At 37.6% G+C, this 23,450-nt stretch overlaps 1 protein-coding gene across 1 annotated transcript; it reads left to right on the forward strand.

Moving 5' to 3' along the window:
• The first annotated feature begins 715 nt into the window (after window positions 1-715).
• Window positions 716-23,167, forward strand: LOC109109563 (PDZ domain-containing protein 7-like). Its single transcript, XM_042768667.1, is given in 15 exon segments — window positions 716-1,534; window positions 2,567-2,704; window positions 2,835-3,013; window positions 6,095-6,270; window positions 6,402-6,549; window positions 7,543-7,603; window positions 8,366-8,827; window positions 10,324-10,530; window positions 13,160-13,348; window positions 14,055-14,133; window positions 14,270-14,361; window positions 14,639-14,710; window positions 16,641-17,225; window positions 18,407-18,507; window positions 21,627-23,167. Coding segments are annotated over 15 exon segments (2,823 nt in total). The 5' UTR covers window positions 716-1,350; the 3' UTR covers window positions 21,777-23,167.
• Window positions 23,168-23,450: the final 283 nt, after the last annotated feature.

Raw genomic sequence — 23,450 nt, forward strand, 5'->3', positions numbered from 1 at the left:
AACCCTTGACGAACACATAAGGGGTCAAGGGGACGCGCATTTGATTCAATGGATTTCTTTAAAGAAAATGGATCCTGTTTCTATCGTTATTTTAAGGGTAAAGGAATAATTGAAGAATCTGATTATATACGTTTCGATTTTTTTAATAGTTGTATTGGTTTGTTTACATGTACAAATACAGTAGAAAATTAAATTTATATTGGTAACTATAACTTATCTGTTTACATGGGAAATTTCAATGTGCTGGCAATTTTTTCAGAATATGTAACTATGATCCTAGACAGAACCAGCAGATCTCATTCAAAAGAGATTCTGTACTGCTTTCTTCTGAGCGAAATAGATTTTCATACTGGTCACTTGGACACACCTGTTGACTCTTTATTATCGCAATTAAAAAAAAAATGCTACTGGTATTGGTAACACATGAGAGATGCTCTATGTGATGGAACACACTTTTAGTCATATAGAAATGTCTTTTCAAAACAAAATTGAAATTGAATTGAAAGTGAAAATAAAAGAATCACAAACCAAATTTAATGTAATTCTCTTGATTAATCCATTAAGAAAAACTTTCAGGTTTTTTTTTTTTTTTTTTTTTTTTTTTTCTGAACCAGTAATCGAATATATGTAAAGACTTTGGTGAGGCAACACCCTTTATGCATTCAAAGGTTTAATAAGTAGATCTTAACACATCAGTGTTCCACATCGGCTCAGTATCTCTTGCTGTGGAAACAGTGCAACCCTTAGCTTTCCAGAAAGCAATAATTGCTGATATCACTTTACCTCCCATGGGAAATTAGTCATTGGGCGTCTGGGTTCTCACAGATCTTTCTCTGTCGTCTTGGATCACTGGCAGGTAAAGGTGAGACACTGAGGCCTGGGAGGACCAGTGACTGACTTCTGCCAAGCAAAGCTCCACTGGCAGTAAGGAGGGACTCCGGCCCAATGGACCATTCTAACCAGCAGACTTTCAACTCAAAAAAAAGACCTGAGGCACTATTATGCATCCTTTGTTTTTGTGAGGCTCTCTTCCGAACAATGCACATAAGGATACATTTTGCTCTTCCACTTCTTGGATAATAGAATTTGTTTGTCAGCTACTTCATGCAATGATTATAATTATGTCGGTGTCCTCTGGATCAGTTTACTTGTGAAATCAAGTCACAATATGGCTTGTAATCTAAAATGAACAATGCTGGATCTATAGCAGCTTCTTCCTGCTCCGCTGCAGCAGTGTAATCCTCGTGACTGGTATTGACCCACTGGACCTCTAGTTTTCCCAATCCACCTTCCTTCCCTTTAGAAGTTCGGGCCCTGGATGAGGGTTAGAGGGGAGGTCGGCACTTTGCCATGGCTCATTCGTCTGACACGGCACACAAAGACATGACGAATGGGGCTCATCCCAGTGCCCAGCCAGGGCCCTCAGGCACTTCTTCACTACCACGCTACCTGCACAAGAAGCAGCAGCGCCAGAGAGGAGTGAGATCTTCCTCTCCTATGGGCAGGGTCATCCTCATCAATGCACCTGTCGATGGTGAGTCTTCTACAATAATTTGCACCTTGACATGTTCTAGATGCGGGTAACCAACACATTCTCATGGCAATTCAGTGCTGTTTTATGTTTTGGCAAATTGGTGGGAAATATGTTTAATTTGGTACGCTCTCATTTGTACATTTTTGTACAATCTGCCTATGCCACTTTAGGTTAAGGGGTGGACATGAAGGCTTAGTTTTGTTTTTTTTTATTTAAAAAAAATGATATGTTTTCGTAAATTTAAATGCATGCATTTAGCAGACACTTTTATCCAAAGAGTCATACAAAAGAGGAACAAAGCAATTTGTCAAAAGAATCAAATGATATAAATACACACAAATTCGCCAAATCATAAAATATTTTTTGTATGAGATCGGGCTGATGTAATATTTTCTAAAGCATATTTATTCCATTTAAGGATTACAATATAATGGTACTGTATTTGTTATTGGCTAATATTTGACTTAAAAAAGTAAGTAGTATCAGTTGATATTGGATATTTAAAAATGGTTAACTGTAGTTCTTAGTGTTTTATTTATTTATTAGATTAAAAAAATATATATAGTTATAAACTATATAGTATCTGTTATCAGCCATAGCATGAAAATGATCTGCTTGACTATATCAACCAGATCCATATCTATAACAATACAGTGTCATCAAACAATGAAATTACACAAACAGGATCCTGTGATGCTTTTTAAACAAAATTGAAGGGGTTGCTGAATGCCATATAGTTCTCCTTCCATTTAAAAATATGTAAAACACCTAATAAAAAAAATAATGTTTAGTTTTTTAAAGAAATTCTTACATAAGAATGTATTATTATATTATATTATATTATATTATATTATATTATATTATATTATATTATATTATATTATATTATATTATATAAAGAAAAAAAAGAAAAAAATTTAAAACTTTGCTAAGGAGCAAAAACATTGACAGAATCCATTTATAAACTTGTGCTTTGCAGGAATTTATTTTCAGAGGAACTTTCCATTTGTGTTTGATTTCGGGGCACTATAGGTGGGGATGACAGTGAAGACATCCACACAATTACTGTGGACAAAAGTGAGGATGGCAGGCTGGGCTTCAGTGTGCGGGGAGGGTCTGAACATGGCCTGGGAATCTTTGTCAGCAAGGTGGAGGATGACAGCTCTGCAGGTACAACTGATGAGTTCACAGGACTGAGATTTGCATTTGAGATTTAAGATTTATTACATCTTACAACAAGGTATATATGTATAAGCTATTGGTGAGTTTCAAGTGAATGTTTCCTCATTCCACACTACAGAGTTGGCAGGCCTGTGTGTTGGGGATAAGCTGGTCGAGGTGAATGGCATAAGTCTGGAGAGCATCACTATGAGCAGTGCAGTAAAAGTCCTGACAGGAAATAATCGTCTGCGCATGGTAGTAAGACGTGTGGGGAAGGTGCCTGGTATCCGCTATTCAAAAGAGAAGACTACATGGTAAGTGGGTAAAGATTTTATGTGCTCATTTGAACTGGAGTTTTTTGTTTTGTTTGTTTTTATATCAGGCTAAGCACATTCTATCAGGCTGAACATAATTTTTAATGTTATTTCTGCACCACTGTTCACATTTATTTGAAGACACTGATATTGGCTAAGCTTTTTTCTTTACTGTTGTTTGTTTTCAAACTTTTTTATTAACATGAACTGTTAATAAAATGAATTAATCATGATTCATTTTTTTAATTCAAAATCTGATTACTGTTTTTCAATAAAAAACAATATTTATTAAAGGGTAAAATACATCTGTTCTCAGTTTACATTTTTATTTTTTCCAGGTTGTTACATTTTTAAAAAACTTTAAATTATAGAGAATTTTAAGTCATCCTTTGGAAGTTTGCTGAAGATCCCTGGTTGAGAACCATTGTTCTATGCTGATGATTTTGTGGCTGATGCATCATCAGGCCTGTATGCTGTCAAACACAATTACAGTTTTTTTGTGTATTTTATATCTCATACCTCATGAGATATTGTATATCTGTGCATATAAAAGTTTTAAAAAATCAATTATTTTTATTTTCATAGCTATACAAATAAGTAATTAAAAGCATCAACATGACCTTTAGTAGTCTGCAAGAAAAGTAGCTGTTTGTATGGCAGCTTGACCTGTCTCCCACAAGCCTGCCTCCTGGAGGTTGTCCAAATACCCTTTGACAACTCATAATAGAAAAGTTTGTTTTGTCCTTGAACATTTAGAGTTTCATTTGGTGTTTGAAATGCTGTTTTTCTATGCATTTATTTGTTGCAAATTTGCTGAATGATGGAGTTTAATTTAAACTAAGAAGATAAGCAGAGAGTTGTGTTGGGCTCTTTTCCCCCTGCATTGACTAACAGGGTGGAAACCCTGTGACTCTTGGCCTTTACTTGTTATCTTTTCCTTCAGCTTCTGTTTCAGCATACAGCAGTGGTAGAGTTACCTCAGTGGTCTTCTCAGCCATTTCATTAATTGCTAGTAGAGTGAGCAAGTTTATTACAGAAGCATATGTGGGTCCTCCTGAAAGTTTTTGTGTGCTTGTGTGTAACACTGGGTTTTTACTGAGTAATTATTTATATTAAAATATTTTCTACTATCTTAACTTAATCTGGAGAGACAATTATAAACCATTTGTAGGATGAGGTGGAAACACTGTTGTTCTGTGTCATATTCAACATATGGCTCTGTTTGTTTGAGCATGGATATATATATACAGGTGCATCTCAATAAATTAGAATGTCATGGAAAAGTTCATTTATTCAGTATTTCAACTCAAATTGTGAAACTATAAAATAAATGAATTCAGTGCACACAGACCGAAGTAGTTTAAGTCTTTGGTTCTTTTAATTGTGATGATTTTGGCTCACATTTAACAAAAGCCCACCAATTCACTCTCAACAAATTAGAATACTTTATAAGACCAATAAAAAAAAAAAAACATTTTTAGTGAATTGTTGGCCTTCTGGAAAGTATGTTTATTTACTATACATGTACTCAGTACTTGGTAAGGGCTCCTTTTGCTTTAATTACTGCCTCAATTCGGCGTGGCATGGAAGTAATCAGTTTGTGGCACTGCTGAGGATGTAGGAAGCCCAGGTTTCTTTGACAGTGGCCTTCAGCTCATCTGCATTTTTTGGTGTCTTGTTTCTCATTTTCCTCTTAACAATACCCAATAGAGAAGGTCTGGTGAGTTTGCTGGCCAGTCAAGCACATCAACACCATGGTCATTTAACCAACTTTTGGTGCTTTTGGCAGTGTGGGCAGGTGCCAAATCCTGCTGGAAAATTAAATCAGCATCTTCAAAAAGCTGCTCAGCAGAAGGAAGCATGAAGTTCTCCTGCTTTTGGCAGGGTAAACGGGTGCAGTGACTTTGGTTTTCAAAAAACACAATGGACCAACACCAGCAGATGACATTGCTCCCCAAATCATCACAGACTGTGGAAACTTAACACTGGACTTCAAGCAACTTGGGCTATGAGCTTCTCCACCCTTCCTCAAGACTCTAGGACCTTGGTTTCCAAATGAAACACAAAACTTGCTCTCATCTGAAAAGAGGACTTTGGACCACTGGGCAACAGTCAAGTTCTTCTTCTCCTTAGCTCAGGTAAGATGCCTCTGACGTTGTCTGTGGTTCAGGAGTGGCTTAACAAGAGGAATACGCCAACTGTAGCCAAATTCCTTGACACGTCTGTGTGTGGTGGCTCTTGATGCCTTGACCCCAGCCTCAGTCCATTCCTTGTCAAGTTCACTCAAATTCTTGAATCGATTTTGCTTGACAATCCTCATAAAGTTCTCTCAGTTGCTTGTACATCTTTTTCTTCCACACTTTTTCCTTCCACTCAACTTTCTGTTAACTTGCTTGGATACAGCACTCTGTGAACAGCCAGCTTCTTTGGCAATGAAAGGAAACCTTTGCAGGTGTTTTGAGTTGATTAGCTGATTGGCATGTCACCATATTCTAATTTGTTCTAATTTGTTGAGATAGTGAATTGGTGGGTTTTTGTTAAATGTGAGCCAAAATCATCACAATTAAAAGAACCAAAGACTTAAAGTACTTCAGTCATTGTGCATTGAATTTATTTAATACACGAGTTTCACAATTTGAGTTGAAATACTGAAATAAATGAACTTTTCCACGACATTCTAGTTTATTGAGATGTATATATATATATATATATATATATATATATATATATATATATATATATATATATATATTCCTGTGATGGCAAAGCTGAATTTTCAGCGTCTTGTATCCTTCATCCTATCTTTTTATTATCAGTGTTGAAAACAGTTGTGTTTCTTAATGTTTTTTATGGAAACCATGATGTTTTATCAGGATTTTTTGTTGAATAGAAAGTTAAAGAACAGCATTTATTTGAAATAGAAATCTTTTGTAACAATTTAAAAGTCTATATACTGCCACTTTTAAATAATTGATTGCATTCTCACTGAATAAAATCATAAATTAATTAACATCTTACTGAACCCAAACCTGTCACTTATTTGTTTACTGCTTGTAAAATATAAGAATATATGTAACGAATGAAGGTAGATCTGATCCACCGAAGGATGGTAGTGGAAGAAAATGGTCACACACCTTCAGAGGCCAGTTCAGATGGAGCCCTGCGCAGAATAGTGCACCTTTACACAACCTCAGATGACTACTGCCTGGGCTTCAACATCCGCGGTGGCAAAGAGTTTGGCCTGGGCATCTACGTCTCAAAGTAAGACATAAGGACTGGGGATTTGAGGGATACATTTCCATGTCTGACAACTTTATGACAATGGTTGCCTAGATGCTATGATCAAATGTTAAACTTTTTTAATGTGATGATTTGTTTAATTTTGTGATGAGGCTGGACCCTGGTGGCCTGGCAGAGCAAAATGGAATTAAAATGGGGGATCAGATTCTTGCAGCCAATGGAGTGAGTTTTGAAGACATCACACACAGCAATGCAGTAGAAGTGCTTAAGAGTCACACTCACGTGATGCTGACTATCAAGGTGAGAATAACCAAAACATTAGCAATAGACTTGAAATTTGACCCCCTCCCCCAGTTTTACAAATAATTGGTATGGAATGTCCATTTTGAATGACAAAATTAAAAATGTTATATCTGTGTGTACATCTTAGTTTATCAGGAAGATGAATTTTAGTTTTTAGTTAAGCAAGACAAATAATTTCCAAACTGCTTTGGCATATTAATTGCCACCACAGCATGTTAAACAACACAGCCTCTTATTACGTCTGGGAGTGAGAAAGCATAGCAAAGCAGACAGATGGCATTTAGCCGTCACATTCCTGGTTGCTCGCTTTACTCAGGCAGAGCTCAGGTTCCACCTGTGAAAAACAGCCAGCGGGTGTGCATTATTCACCAGGCCTTGGGGATCAAGTTATAATCAGCAGAAAGCCTCGTTTTATGGCCTTTTCACATTGCCCCCATGGCAAGGCTCTATCAGCCTGCAGTTGTGCTTTAAGTATATAGGGTTGCTAAATGCCTGCTTTGTTAGCTATTGATGCCACTTTGTGGTGGTAAGTATGAGCTCTGCTGGTGATGAGTGAAATGACAATGTGAGAAAATGTCAGACAAGGATCAAAACAAAAGGAGAAAGGGATGTTTTTTGAACTGTGCTGCAGTCTGTTCGAATCCAGCTCCTGAATGATGTCACTGTCCTCACAGTGACTTACTTTCCTGCAAGGCAGATCAGACTGCCTCCTACCATCATCTTAATGATGTTTTGTGTTTAGTAACAAACTAACTGTGACTTCATGAGAGCCCATAGTGAGGTCAGTGTACACTTGGGGCATCAGAAATTAGGTCATATCCTCCTGTCTTGACTGGTGGAAAATGCTGTTTGAAGTCATTTTAGGCTGTTTAGACTTAGTTTGTACAATTAATTTTTTCTAACATAGGACTTTGAACTTGCATGCAGTATAATTAAGGCTGTAGCTCCTTTCCTCACTGCGATTATGTCATGTGTAATATCCTGTCCTAGGAGGCTGGCCGATATCCTGCTTATAAGGAGATGGTGGCGGAGTACAGCTGGCTTAATAAATGTATGTAAACGATACCTGCAAACCTCACTATTTAACATCTTATCTGTTAAGTATTAATGGAGAGATTGCTTGTTTTGTGCGACCCACTTATTTGCACTTATATCTTATTGAAACGTAATTTTCATAATTAAATTGATGGTGTGCACTGGGACGGTCCATCTCCAGATTAAAGCTGAATGCCAACCGGCCACATGTCATGCCAGATTTTTTCATTGCTCTCTGATTCTCTGTTTTCCGTTTAATATGGATGGCAGTGTCTGAAAATAGCCACAGATTAGATCTTAATGTTCACATTCAGATAAGTCGTCCGGGATTGTGCATGTTGGTAACATCATGGTGAATCAGGAGTATTTAGGTTGCAGGACAGAAGCTCATATATTTCTGGTCCATATTTAACACTAGTGACATTGATATATTGTTCATTAAGATGTAAAAGTACATGAGGACTTTCTTTAATATTTATGAGGCTTTTGGCTGCCATGTTTGTTGCTGTATTTGTTATGCTTTTTTATTTTATTTCGCAAATTGCAATTGTTATCCAAAAAAGCTATTTCTATCTGATTTAATGCATAAAAACCATTTTGTTTGTATAAATGAATGTATTTAGGTGGACCCAGTGATAGATAGATAGATAGATAGATAGATAGATAGATAGATAGATAGATAGATAGATAGATAGATAGATAGATAGATAGATAGATAGATAGATAGATAGATAGATAGATAGATATATTAAATGAAAGTCTCTATTTTCCCCTTTAGTGGCTAATGGAGGCCAGCCCTCTTCCTCCCAGGGTTCAGACTCCTACTCGTCCACTTCCTCTCTCTCCTCTGGGACGCCGGTCAGCTCTCTCAGTGGCCTCTCTCAGGTCATGTTCCTTTCTGTATTCGGCTCAGAGATGGTGGATGTCTGTATCTCCACCGAGGACCGCTCATGCCGGCCCAGCTCTGAACGGATAGAGACCGCCATGCAGACTGACCCGCTTGAGCCTGACGCCACATCACAATATAGTAGGGTAATAACCAATGAAACCAGCCGAACGGTTGGTGAAACTGTCCTGTTAAAAGACACAGTGATCCGCAGTGGGACTGCCAAATCTCGGACAAGGACCTTCTCTGCTGGGGATAAAGAGACTCTGGACTCCCCTAAAACGGCAGTCCTGATGGCTCTCAGCAAGCCTCGGAAACCAATCCGCCGATCCCAGAGTCACATCACTGTGTCAGGTACAGTAAGGCTGGTTTGAAGAGATAAAAACGGCTGTCAGAAGGCTTTTAATCAAAATGAGGTGAGCTGCACAAGGCCGTCCTCTGTTTGTGTCACTGATGTAACTCATAACCCAGTTGTAGTGCTGGGGCCCAAGGTCACAACCAGATTAGTGATGAGGATCTTAGGTTATTTGATGCACACACCATGCTGTGGAAGCTCCGCTCAGAATAGAAAATGTGTTGACATTTAGAGTCACACTGCTAGGTCTGTTTGTCAAATATATAGCAGTGTTCTGCCATTGCATCTCTGCATTTAAATTAACTTGGTTGAATGCATAATACATCAGCGTTACTGCATGGGATCTCCCCGTGAAAGATTAACGGTTCAGACTGAAGAATCTGATGCCTTTAGAAATGTATGCTCAAAAATCCACACAGTAAAGTGTATATCATCCTGTTTATCATCCAGGCTTAATACCTCACACTGTGGAGATAAATGACCGTATGTATTTGGTTTGTGGCCTTTAACAAATACATTCAATCACAACTTAACATAAGTTCTTCTTGGGTGAATCTCACGGAAAAATGTCCAGGTCGTATTTCACCCTAAATCAAAAATAGAAAGAAAAGAACATGTAGAAGAAAAAATAGATATCATGGCCACAAAATAAGAATTTGGCCCCAAAACTCATTAATTCTTTACCAAGTTTATTTAATTTGTTCTCTCGTTGTAGTTAAATCATGGTTAGGTTGAACTAATTTGTTCTCTTGTTTTAATTTAGTTAAATTGTGGATAGGAGAATGCAATTTAAGAAGAACCAAATAACAAACTGTGGAAACAAATTGGCCACAATATCTTGATTTTTTCACCAGCATGTCATCCGTGGGGCTCTGTACATTTTCCTCAATTGTCATTAATGTACTGCATGCTGATGTATTTATTTTTTTATTATTTTATTTTTTTTGCTTGTTTGTTTTCTCATAAAATTTCAGTACTAAAAAAATCACATTTAAAATGTAATGTATAAAAAAAAAAACTATTAATAAAAGGCAATAGAACATTCACATTATAGCAATTGCAATATGGTCCTAAAAGTAGGTGATACCATATATATATATATATATATATATATATATATACAGTAGATATATACAGTAGATAATATACATTATACAGTAGATACAGCGTATATATACAGACTTTGTGAGAATTGAGAGTAGCTGTTTTTCAACCAAAAAGTGCTCTCGACCTGCAGTGACCTGGGGTTAAATGACTTTCTCGAGGACACAGTAGTGATGAAACAGGATTGTGATCTCAGTAACTCTCCAGTTTCTGGGTCACTATTGCTCAGGGCTGAACTGGCAACCTTTGCCACCAATAATACATGTATTTTATCACTTGGGCATGTTAAAGTTTTCTTTATGAACATTTATTTATTCAGTATATAATTTAACTCAAATTTCTTTGTCATAAGATCACTCTTTGACATTTTTATGCTTGAAATGTTGATCAGAGGACAAGCAGAAGAAAAATAAGCATCAAAAGGACAAGGTAGAGATGGAGGGAAGTACCTTGCAGCGCTCCAAAACCTTTGTCAGCTTGCTTTTTAAAAGTGGACGCAGGAGGGAAAGGTCATCCTCCAGAGACAGGAAGGACAAAGGGACAGGGGACGGACATAGAGGAAGATCCAAATCCCCGAAACACTTAGATAACGAACCGGGTGAGTGCACAAATTGTTTATCAGACTTTGATGAGGATCACTCTCTGTGGATACCAGGGAGTAGCTGAGGAAGATATTTGTCAGAAAGCAGCATAATGAGTTTTTAAAGAGGCTAAATCAGAGAGCTGCTTTACTGTACACTGTTCTGCATTAATTCCCTTGGAGAAGCCTTGAGTCCATCCCCTGTTGTTTTGCTCAGCTAATAATGAATTGCATACAGAAGCTGCCTTCTATACAGTATCTACTGCAACAAAACACAGAGTCAGAAACTTAGAACACATTGAAAACTCCAAGCTAATCACAGCTTGTCAGCCAGTCAGATTTGCCAGTGTCTTTTTTGGTAACATTACAATTTATTGTACATATTTGCAATTGGTTCACTTTTTTCAGGGGTTTTCGCAGTGATGCCCTAGAACAGTGTCCATACATGTTCCTGAAGGCCACTGTCCTGCAAAGTTTAGCTTCAACCCTTAAGTCTTATTCAACTGACACTTTCTTATTATATTGTCAGATTTTATTAGAAAAGAGATTGATAGAGGAAACGTGTGGTATAGTTCTTCTGGATCTGCAGAAAGATTTTGATACTGTTAACCATTCAATATTATTAGACAAATTAAGTGTTTTGGGTTATTCACATAGAGTAAAATCTTGGTTGGCTTCTTATCTAACAGGGAGAGTGCTGAAAGTAGAAGTGGGAGGAATATGTTTGGTAAAATTGTAAATAATGGGGTTCTGCAGGGTAGTGTACTTGGTCCAATATTGTTTTATTATAAACGATATTCAGGCTGCATGCGAGGGAAATATGTTTTTATATGCTGATGATGCTGCTCTTTTAGTCGCAGATATGGAGACTGAACGAATTCAGGAGAAATTAGGTGAGGAGCTTGTTAAGATGAAGGAATTACTGACTGAAAATATATATAGGTTAATCAGAATCCATTCTCTTTGTGTCAAATTATAAATTGCATAAGGCAAAGGACTTAGCAGTCAAATGATGGTTGATGGTTGTGTCCTAGCAAATAGAACATCAGTTAATTATCTGTGGCTGTGTTTTGGAAAATAATTTAAGCAGAGTAAATATGGCTTGCGAAAGTGTTTCAGAAAGTTAATGCTCAAATCAAATACATTGCAAGATATACTAGTTTTCTAGTGAAAGTTTAAGGGTGCTTGATATAGGACTTGTTCAATGTCATTTTGAGTATGCTCGTAACTCTTAGATGATTGATGTATCTAGTAAGTGGATGGCAAAATTACAAAAGTCACAAAACAAATTGGTGAGATTAGATTTAGGATTACAATGATTTAGTCATGTGAAAAGTAAACACTTTCAGCAGCTTGGATGGTTAACTATTGAAAAAAGATTGGCACTTCTGAATCTAAAAATGGCACATTCAGTGTAGATTCAATTTTTATTTTTCCCAGGTTAAATTAAGACATGGTCATTTTACTTGCCAGAGCATTATGGATCTTAATTTATGCAGGTTCAAGACTTTGTATGAACAAAGGGCTTTAGTGTATGCTGATGTTTTTTGGTTTTTGATTATGGATCTTAATTTATGCAGGTTCAAGACTTTGTAGGGTGGAAAAAATAGTAGGCTAAATCGTGTGCACTTTCCCTCAATGTACTAAAACATGCACATGATATACTACAGCGTTCCCTCGATTTACTATTTCGCACGTGAAATGTTGTGCGATTTAGCAAATCGAGGGAATGAAATAGTAATAGTGTGCACGTTTTAGTACATTGAGGGAACGAATTAGTAAATGGAACACACAATTTAACGATTTTTCTTGCATGTCATGTGCGGGGCTCCATAGTTATGACAGATTATGAGGGTTTTAGTAAAAGAGTGAAGAAAATGTTTTTAGATAGGCTATCTTAAATTTGACAGATTTGATTTATTATATTGTTGTGAAGATTGCTTCTGTGGTGTGTGTTTAAGTGTGTAAATTATATTTGTTTTTGTAATTAGTATGAAATGTATGCCAAAAATGCCTGTCGTCACTTAAATAGTTTTCTTCTAATATCAAGAGCCACAATGGAAATATGTCTTTTGGCAAAATGCGACAATTCATTTGCCGTGTGACTCTCACAGTGCATTATGGGTATTCTCTAGTTGTTGAGCATACATCAGTTGTACACTTGTTATTGCTGTGCATTGTGGGATTGAATGAGTGAATTTGATAATGTCCACTAAGGTTTCAGACACCACTAAAAATGCCTGTCCCCTCAAATGTGTGCCCTATTTAAGAGTATAGAGGCAATTTCGAACACAGGGAAGGTCTTCAGACTCACTAGAAACTTCTAGGCAAGCGTGTTGAAGCTGGTTAGAGCTAAAATCTGCAGGACGTTGGCCCTCCAGGAGCAGGATTGGACTGGACACCCCTACCATAGAAGAACAATTTAGCTCCCCAAAGAACCTTTAGAACAGTAAACAGTCCTTAAAATATTTTTTTTTCTTTCTGTGAAGAACATTTTAATAATCTAATCTTTTTCCTAAATAAAAAACCTTTTGTGTAATGGAAAGCTTCAATGGATTCCTCATTGAACCACAGAAGCCAAAACTTCTTAAAATTAGAATTGCTGTCATCAGAGCTTATAGACTGACTCTAGCACTTGTGTCCTCAGGTAAAGAGCGGGGTCGACCCATAATTAACCTGTTGAGTTCTCCCAGAGAGACTCGGCCTGGAATGAGGGAGCACAGCCCCATCCCAAGCCCAGAGACCATGGCCATGTTGGAGGATGTGGCCTGCAAGCTGCTCAACACGGATGAGGTGGTGGCAGTCATGGTGTGTGTTGCAAATTACACTGTAAAAAGTTTATGTGGCAGTCATGAGACACTGTAAAAGGGTGAGTCATCTAAAAGTCTGCAGGGTTGGTTATATATGTTCTGGTTTATTGGTTTATTCATTTTTTTGTAATTTTTGTTTTGTTCTTTTTTCGGCAGTCATGAGATACTGTAAAAGAGTTTGCATGTTTATTCTTTTTTAAATTGTTTATTTGGTGTAATTGAAAAGAAGATTATTGGTTCTTGAGTACATTTTTTTTAGAGAGTAATTCTGTCTTTATGAAGATTTCTTTTATAAGTTTGCATATTTAATTTTTAATTTTTATGCTTACTTATTCTTTTTATTTGTTGTTTGTTTGTTTTATTTGTTATTTATTTGTGAAATTAGTGAAATTTGTTTATAAAACTTTTTTTTTTGGGTGGAGTCATTGCGTTATACTGATAAAGCTCTTGAAGTACTAGCAGACCATATTACTTCATTACTTCAAAATTGTGTAGTACTGTACTTTATTGACAGTTTGTAAACCCTAAACTGCTAGAATGAATGTTCTTGCTTTAGACAAATTTGGTGAGATTTAGACTGTCTAATCTCAGTTCTGATGACTAGTTCACATGATCAGGACTAAATCACTGAACTAGGGCATCTCCTCCTGTTCTATTTAGACTGTCTAATCTCAGTTCTGATGACTAGTTCACATGATCAGGACTAAATCACTGAACTTGGTTTATTTCTAGGTGTGGTTGAGGATCTGGTGCGCCCCTTGCTGGCCATCTTGGACAAGCCTGAGAAGCTTCTGCTGCTAAGGGAGGTTAGGTAAGGAGTGTTAAAATGTCAGCCTCTGAAATGCATATATTCATGTATCTCCTGCATGCGTTTGCACTACTCATGCAGTCACTTACTTTACTTTGTGTGGAATGTTTTAATTTAACATTCACTTTCTTTTATTTAGAATGATCATCCCTCCCACAGATCTGGGTCGTTTTGACAGTATGGTTTTGCCCTTTGAGCTTGAAGCCTATGACATACTAAAAAACCGCTCTGGTAAAAAAAAAAAAAACGTTTCACTTGAAACTTAAGCTTTTTAAATTTTAGCTGCCATGTTTGAGTAGTATACACTAACAGTCAGAAGTTTAGATAGCTACTGATTTTGTATTATTAATGTTTTCCATAAATTAGAGTAATAAGACAACTCAAGTAAAAGCATGGGAATTATAACAAAAACGAAATCACAACAATACTTTAACTGAGCTTCTGTCAAACAGCATCCTGGGATGTCGTTAATGTGAACTATTTATCAAGTGTTTTTGTGGGTCCCCAGTAAGGTCTCCTGTCCTGCGTTCTCCTCGTCATGGTGGAACACCCCGTCGCCATCTAATAACTCCCATACCAGGTAACCTCCTTCTGGTGGGAACTTGAATGTCTTATTTCTTCATTTCTCTTGTTTTTACTCATCCATTTTTCAGTGCTGTGCATTGTCCTTCAACTGATCCCTGTAGGAAATTATATAACCAGAAGATACAAATTCTCCTCTAAACCAGCCATTTCATATTCTGAAATTAATGTCTGACCGTATACACACATACACACACATTTTAATCCACACACACAATCCCTCTCATTCTAAAACCCTTGTTACTGTACACTACCATCACTTTTTGATAATAAACCTATGCAGTTTTCTCCATTGTAAGCTGCAATTTAGGACACAAATGCATCATTTGCAAGAGGCCGAACATGCATCACTGCCAAAAGAAGATAATCTGCCTCTTATTGCATTATAGCCTGCCTGTTTCTTTCTGCTGCTGACACTGCATGACCTTCTAACCTCTAACCTTGGAGTGCACATTGCCCGCTGTCATTGTCCATACTGTCGGGCTGCAATGTGTCTCTGACTATTGAATGGAAGTTGTTTCTGAAATGCAAGAAAGGCGCCTTGCATTGTTTAACCTTCAAGCGTCCACCCACGCAGGTCTGAGGCTTAAGGCAGCTCCTTTTGTAATGTCCACAGAGGAGTAATTCAAAACTCTCTGTGCTAGGGGCCTTTGAAATCTGAGCGAGATGTGCATGTATGCAACGCCACACCGCTGCTTACTCAATGGATATTAATGTGTGATTGTCGCTCACATTTCTGGATGAAAGGGAAAGTGTGTGTGAGGTTTCGTAACATCTGCACTGATTTAAGGAGATGTAAACGAATTCAGCTTTTAAACTATTTATATGATAAATACTTTGATTCTGAATTCTCAGCTGTATTTATTTATAGTATCTATAAATTTATTTGTGTCTAGTGGTACTGTGGTAAAATAATGATATCAAATGGCAATGCCTTATACTGTACCTTGACATCCAGCAGCACCAAATTTTTTACAGATATTTTAGCCACACTTACAGTTGGTGTAAAAAGGGCTTTTCAAACTTGAAATAGTTAACCCGGGGTCAATTTCAACCTTGTGTAAACAGAATCCTATATATTGCCCTGAATGGACTTTTCGGACTATAAAGGTAAGAACAAAACCATCTTTAAACTCAAATATGAGGCATGTAATTAGAGGACTATTGTTAAGCATCTAACCGTGATATTGTAACACCACAATGTTTCCCACTGCACAAGTTTGGCACCGTGATGCAGGGATAACAGTGCAAAAACAATGCAATCACTCCTCTGGAGAAGGGTTTCATAAAAGGTACGGTGACCATATGTCCTCTTTTTCCCGGACATTTACTCTTTTTGGACCTTAAAAAATGCGTCCAGCAGGGTTTTGTTGGTCGGGATGGTTTTTCTGGATTGGGATTTTTGCTTTCTACAGTCACCATACTTTTAAACTGTTGCCATGGGATGATTTTCTCTGTGGGTTAAAGTCTTGAAATATTGCATAAATTGCATTTGACTGAAATGCTTGTATTGAATCATTTTGCATACCTAAAACTGCGCTAGATGTTAAGTTTTGTGAAGGATGGCAACTGGCGGGAAGTCTTTTAGCTGTGTTTATCATCAATGTGTATAACAGTGACTGTAAAATATGTAAGTCTAGGGATAGTGGGACCCACACTATATATTTTGAGCGCCCACTCCCGCCCGCAACAAAGGTAAAACTGCAAGATTTGTGTTGGGGATCCCGCGGGAGCCCTCTATTTTGCATTATCTATTTTGACCTTTCTCTTTAGGTCCTGCCTTCTCGCACGCCACCATTGGTCAAACGGCATCTCAATCAATCATAAAATAAAAGCGGGGTTTAGAGGGACGATAACCTGGGGTTAAACTCAGTGTGAAAAGTGTGAGAATGTGTGAGAAATGGTTTTAATATCCTCTTGTATCACAGATTACCATGGTGGATTCCACCTTCAGCCAGTGCAAGATCTGGAAAGAGAACGGCAGCTCATTGAAGATTTGGAACGGCTGCGTTTGGCAGGTTTACCGACTGGACGACTTCCTCCTCCTCGCGCTTTCACACCTCTCTTAGATGTACCAGTAGACACTTACATCACAGACTCGCTTCGTAATCGTTCACTGAGTCCTGCTCGTCTCGGCTGGCTGCACTCAGAGTCTCCTCACGGCACGGAACGCATCACACGCTCCCCCCAGAGAAGAGACAACAGTTTCCCCAGGACATCACACCATGACTCTTTACCCAGCAGAGGTGATTCTGTCCCAGAGCGAGGGAGATCCCCTTATAGGAATGGACATAGAATAAAACCGGACAAATCCCAGAATGGTAAAGAGGTAAAGTATACTGTAATGAGTGCACACCGCCGGAGTAGGACCGCACTGACCCAGGTGTTTGCGCCCAGCTCAGATCAGGACTGGAAAGAACCAGTGAATGGTCACTCAGACAGCCAAGAAACCCCACCAGAGCAAGAGTATGAATTAACCAAGGTTTCTATCTCTAAGACCAAACAGTCCCTTGGTGAGTTACTTGGAGTCACTGAGTCCTGACTTTATGTGGAAATGTTTCTCAAATGACAGACATCCCACTTATCTCTGACTAAAATAACTTGATTATAAATTTATGAAATGTTAATATAGCTTGCCTATCCAACAGTTGCTTCCACAATGCTAGGGTGTTTTGGGTGGTTGCCAGGTTGCTCTGCAGTTTTTTAAATCATGTTACCACACTCATATCTGTATTATATTTTGATCCATACATAGACATGGTTTAGGTCCCTCCTTCATTGTTTAATATTTAAGGTTAGGGGATTATTCAGATCTCTGTTTATGAGTATAATAGTATGACTAAAGCCTATAAATGTAGTAGATTTGCAGAGCATTCTATTCATTCTGGAACCACAATGCCATACACTTTTAAAAATAAAAAGGTACAAAAGCTATCGCTGGGGTGGTTACCTTTTAAAAGGTATTTGTAAAAGGTATATGTGCACTTTCAGTACTAATATGTACCTTTAAGTTACTAATACGCACCCTTTAGAGGTAAAATAAGGTATCAAAATGTACCCCTTGAAAAGATACTGCCTCAGTGTTAGTTTTTTTTCTTTTCCTGATAATGTAGTGTACCTGCCAGTGTAAGAAATAAGAACTTTGTGGAAAAAAAGACCATACAATTACTGATAGATTAGTATTAAAGAAGAGATTCTCTTTCAGTTCTTCTTCTTTTCTCACCAGAAGATGGCAGTGAATTGCCCAGTGCAAGAAGTGACCCAGCAGTAATAGAGTGCTGTCCCATTCAAGCAGGTCTATAATGGACTGGGAGAAAGCTAAACATTATTATTTCTATTTGTCTTTATGACAGTTGCTCAGCTGGTGGACATCTGCTGACATCTCTAATATGTTTAGTCTGGACTGGAATCAGCATCTATTACTTTTATGGCACGATCAAAAGCTCTGTTTTTTACATGCATACAAGTAAACAACCTCCAACAATATAAGAATATAAATAATGTAGATTAATTGGTTATACAGTGTTTGTTTCTTGCATATATATATATATATATATATATATATATATATATATATATATAGAGAGAGAGAGAGAGAGAGAGAGAGAGAGAGAGAGAGAGAGAGAGAGAGAGAGAGAGAGATGAAGTCATCGTTAGCATGTGGATGGCTAGATGATTCTTATTCTTTTTGCAGGAATAAGCATCTCAGGTGGGATTGAGTCAAAGGTGCAGCCAATGGTGAAGATAGAGAAGATCTTTCCAGGAGGAGCGGCATCTACTAGTGATGTTCTGAAGGTAACTGATCTACTTCATATAGACTCATTGAATCTGAAATCAAACAAGACAAAGTGGAATAAAAAAAAGAGGAGCATCTACTTTAACATCTACTTTTGTACTCTTTTAATAGATTTTATACCATTGCTGCAAATAATGCATGAGGATATTGCTGGTAGGATTCATCCTGACATTATTAGTTGAATAGTGTGTTTGACTCCCAGTCATTATTAGGAGGGTCTGGTAATGATCAACAGCTGTAGGCCTTTTGATTTCTGTTTTGGTTATATTGTAGCTAGCACTCAGTTACGTTAGCTGAGTGCAGAGGCATTTTTATATGCTTAAATGGCGCAACTCATTTATCATCGATGAATTACATCATCTGCCACCATGTCTTAACAATATCCAGGTCTTTGCACCTGTACGAAGTGAGACAGAATAAGGGCTAAAGGTCAAATCAGGTGACGGCACGATACCAACAGAACCTCTGTGACCCCACATAAAAGGTTCAAACCTTGGAATCCCATGTGTGTATGTGTACTTTTGTGTGTGTTTTTCAAAAGAAGCCACATCCTTGTCGATTACAGCCTATCAGGTAACAGCACTTGCCACACTCAGGAGATCTGGTGTCAGGCTCAAAACCCTTCAGTTGCAAAGAACATCCACTCATCTCTGGCCTCTCATCCACCTGGACATGGTGTGAAAGACTAGTGGCTATTCCATTCATACCAAAGAACGACTAATTTACATTCCACTCAATTCACTTGATGTCTCACCCTGAAGCCGTAAAGGGCTCTTCAGAGCGGCTATCTTCACTGAGCTCTGCAGATTAACAGGCCTGAAGAGGGAAAGTGTGGAGCGCCCTGTTGACATGCTTCCTTTTGTCTAACTGATAACTGTATTATCTTGAGCGGCAAGTATGCTCCAGCACCTTGGAGGTCATGTTTCTGTCACACATTGTCTGAAGTCACATCCCTCTTATCATATGTTGTTGACTCACATGGCAGACAGAGGTCAGGTGTTGTGTATGTGTTGGGGCTCCATAGAGTCTGGCACTCTCTTTTCCATTTTGATTATAGTCTGCTGTGTTGATCTTGATAGCCATTCTTCAGCTTATAAATACAGAGGGCTTCAGTTTAAAAAGAGATTTAACTTTATTTAGACATTTTCTGGAGAAAAGTTCAGGGGTCTTTTGTCTGTGCAAAACTGGCCACCTCAAGTTGGCTTGATAACTTTCCAGGTATTTGCTAAGCCAATGGGGTGTTGTGAGTGATTGCTAGGATGATGCTTTTGGTCGCATTCACATCACGCTATCACATTGCTATGTAGTTGCTATAGTAACGGTTGATGACAATTCCTAATTGTTTTTTTTTTTCATGCAAAAAGTTATATATATATATATATATCATATAATATATCATATATATATATCAAAATAAATAAATACACTTGCAAGGAACTTTTGAAAAGCACTGTCTGACCCAAAATTTGTGGATTTGGGTTTGATGTTTCAGAAGGTGAAAAATCTGAAAATATGTTTCTATTCAGCTGTAGGAGCACTAAACACATTGATTTCTACTCTCCTCTGAGTCATCTTCTTTCTCCTTCTCTCTCTTTTTCACGCACACAGTGATGTACTCTGCTATCCGCTGATAAATGACTCCACTTGTCCTCTGAAAACCATAGAATGCTTTGGTGATTTATTTTTAGTCAAAAAGGCAGATGGCATACAAAAATGACTGATGATGTCCCTGCGGTCTCCTTAATGTAAGTGCTGTTTGAAGGGGATGTCAGCTTAAACAAACCTTAGGTTTCCAAATGACCATTAAGGGACACAAACAAAGTGTGTTGCATTAAATATAATGTTTTGAAATACTCTTAATAATGCTCTTAAGTAGTTCTTGTGTTCTTGTGTTTCACTCACTATGACTGGAATAGTCTCCGTGTAAAGTTGTGGGCTAAATTGTAAGCCTACTTGTATGAAGAACATAAATGTCAACGTGAATTGCAGTCCTCATCCCATTTAATATCCTTACCGTGACATTTCTCAGTGAAAAATTATAACATGAAATATAACTGGGCATTACATAGAACTAAATGCAATGCTTAAGAGGGATAGTTCATCCAAACGAGAAAATTCTGTTATCATTTACTCATCTTCACGTCGTTCCAAACCTGCATGACTTTCTTTCTTCTGTCAATTACAAAAGAAAATATTTTGAGAAATGTCACATTTAAGAAATGTGGATTTTTTTTTGTCACCAACATTCTTCAAAATATCTTCTTTTGTGTTTCACAGAAAAAAATACAATCTTAGCTGAAAATAAGCCAAAATAATAAACATTTCCAGTTTTATTTATGTGAGAATGAAAAGAGAAATAGAATGTCACTATAAGAGGACAACAGTGTTTGTTCTGACCAATGAAGAGCATGAAAACAGACCCTGACCGCTAAGGATAGGTGCAGAGAGTTCACTAAACAGGTGCATCCTGGTAAGAGATCGTGAGTGAGGAAATGTGCCTACTTTGAATTAAAGTGCATTTGTGAGCTCAGCTGTACTTGTACTTTTTTCCTGGCAGGAAAGACACAATTCCAACGACACGCTCCTGCATCTGTGTGAGTGTTTAACTTTTGGGTTATGCACACCTAGAGACTGGTGTACATAATTTGGTCCAGCTCACTCTGATTTGACTGTTTCCCTCTTATATTTAATTTAGCTTTATGCTGTTAGTTTTGTCAGAGGTATGATAATGAGTTTAGATGAGAGCTGATGGTTATGTCATGTTTTTGACCTGAAAGACCCAAACATCTGTGCTTCTGGTCTGCCAAAGGTTACAATCAGAGAGAAAAACTGAAGTAGAATAAGCTGATGTCATCCACTGGCAGAGCTTTGACACACAGTCTGAAGCAGGCCAGATGAGATCATTCACAGGTATTAACAAAGGAGAACAAAGGAAACGAGTGGCATCCTGTGCCTGCAGCATTCGCTTTTTCCTGCCATTCCGACAGTGCATGCCTGTCTGCGTTCTGCCAGAAATACTCAGGGATGTGTCAGGAAAACAGACATTTGCATTAATGATCAAGTCCTACACTTGAACTTTTCTAGAAATCTCTCTTTTTGTGTGTGTGTGTGTGTGTAGGCTGGATTCGAGCTGGTGTCGGTAGACGGAGAGTCCCTCCAAGGTGTTACACATCAGCACGCAGTGGATGCCATTCGAAGGGCTTTCAGCAACAAGGCCAAAGACCCCATGGAGTTTATCGTCAAAGTTCCCAAGAACCTGAGAAACTGACTGAAACAGCACGAAACTCAATGAGTTTTGGTAAAGGCCCCAATATACTTATGGTGAAGTTCTTTTTTGTTCTTCACTTGGATAAAAAGAAGTTTGAAATACCTGAGCAGTGGTAAACTGTTTGTGAACATTGTGATGCCGCCCACGCTGCTGAGAGCAGAGATTAGATGAATATGTAAATATGTCTCAATAACAAAATAAACAAAATAAACATAGAACAAAAATGACAGCGGTAAGCAGAAGTTAAAACAATAGTTCACCCAAAAGTGAAATTTTGAATTTTATTTTTTGGCTTTAGATTTACTCTTTAGTTTTACTCTCAAGTAGGGCCGGATACCTCTTTTCGCAACATACTGTAGGCAAAAAAAAAATTTTCAGCATTTTTGGGCGAACTATTCCAATAAGAAAGCATCTGATCATAGTGAAGTGGATACCTTTGCACACGTTTTGCAATTCGGTACTCTAGGCAAGTCGCTTAATTATATAGCACTTTATACAATAGATAAAGCAAGCATATTTACAGTATTAAACATGAAATAAACAGTGTCAGTCACTTTCAGTTAGAATTACAACTTCAGTTTCTACTGAAAAGCAGCTCTCCAGTGTGTTCACGTTTTTACTCATGTCTGATCTCGACAGACTGATCAGAAGAAATAAACCACAAGGTTTGAAGAAGGGAGAGCCCCAGAGCACAGATATGTACTGTTACTATAATGTAACTGCCACGGACCAATTGTTGTTGACCACTTTGATTTCCTGAAATGAACTCCTAACTAACTTTTGGCCGGGGTTTTTTTTATTGAAAATTACATCATACCAGTTAGTACTTGAATTTTGCTTGAAGTATATTGGGGTCTTAGTGCTGCAGGGTATAAACGGATGACAGGTTTGATTATGACATCATGACTGATGGGGGTCGAGGCAAACCCCTGAGCAAGAATTAAAAAATGGGCTTCCAGAGAGTGCTATTGGCCATTCAAAGATACTGACCTTTTCCCTTCCTGTTGAAAGTTATTTGCTTTTGAATCTATTCCTTGTCTAATTTGAATATATTTTATGAAATGTAATAAAACAGTCATAACTTGCCACTACCAATGTTAAAGGATCTGACACCCTGTATAAACATGAGATATTGTGGGTTTCTATTTTTGGTTGGTTTAAGCCTGGAGCTATAAGAATGCACTGACATGACATGATGATAATCTTATTTAAGTCATAACACTACCCTTCCATCCTACAGTCTCCACAGTTACGCCTGAGAGAGATTACACACAGCCACAGTATGGATTGAGATTACAGTAGGTCTGTTTTTCTTTTTAAATTGCTGGTTTGGTTTAGTGAATGTCTGGGGGATTATTACAAATCTCACTTTACATCCTTTGCTCTAAGTTATGCTTTTGCTTTAAGTTTTTTGTTTTTGTTTATTATTTTTTATCATATGGACTGTGCAATTAAGATCTAAACATTGTGATGATTGTAGGATCAGTGTTATATACTAACCTTTTTTTTTCTCTCTATGCATCTTAAGAAACCATGTTAAAAGCATCTTGTCTGCATTTTTGCAATTTGTTTTATTACAAAAGTCATTGTGTGATTATAAATAAAAAGGTTAAATATTGCCCATTTCCATTGTGAAAGCTCTTTCGACTCTAATAATTTGGATTTTATCATTTG

This window comes from Cyprinus carpio, chromosome A13 (assembly GCF_018340385.1).
Source record: "Cyprinus carpio isolate SPL01 chromosome A13, ASM1834038v1, whole genome shotgun sequence".
NCBI lineage: Eukaryota > Metazoa > Chordata > Actinopteri > Cypriniformes > Cyprinidae > Cyprinus > Cyprinus carpio.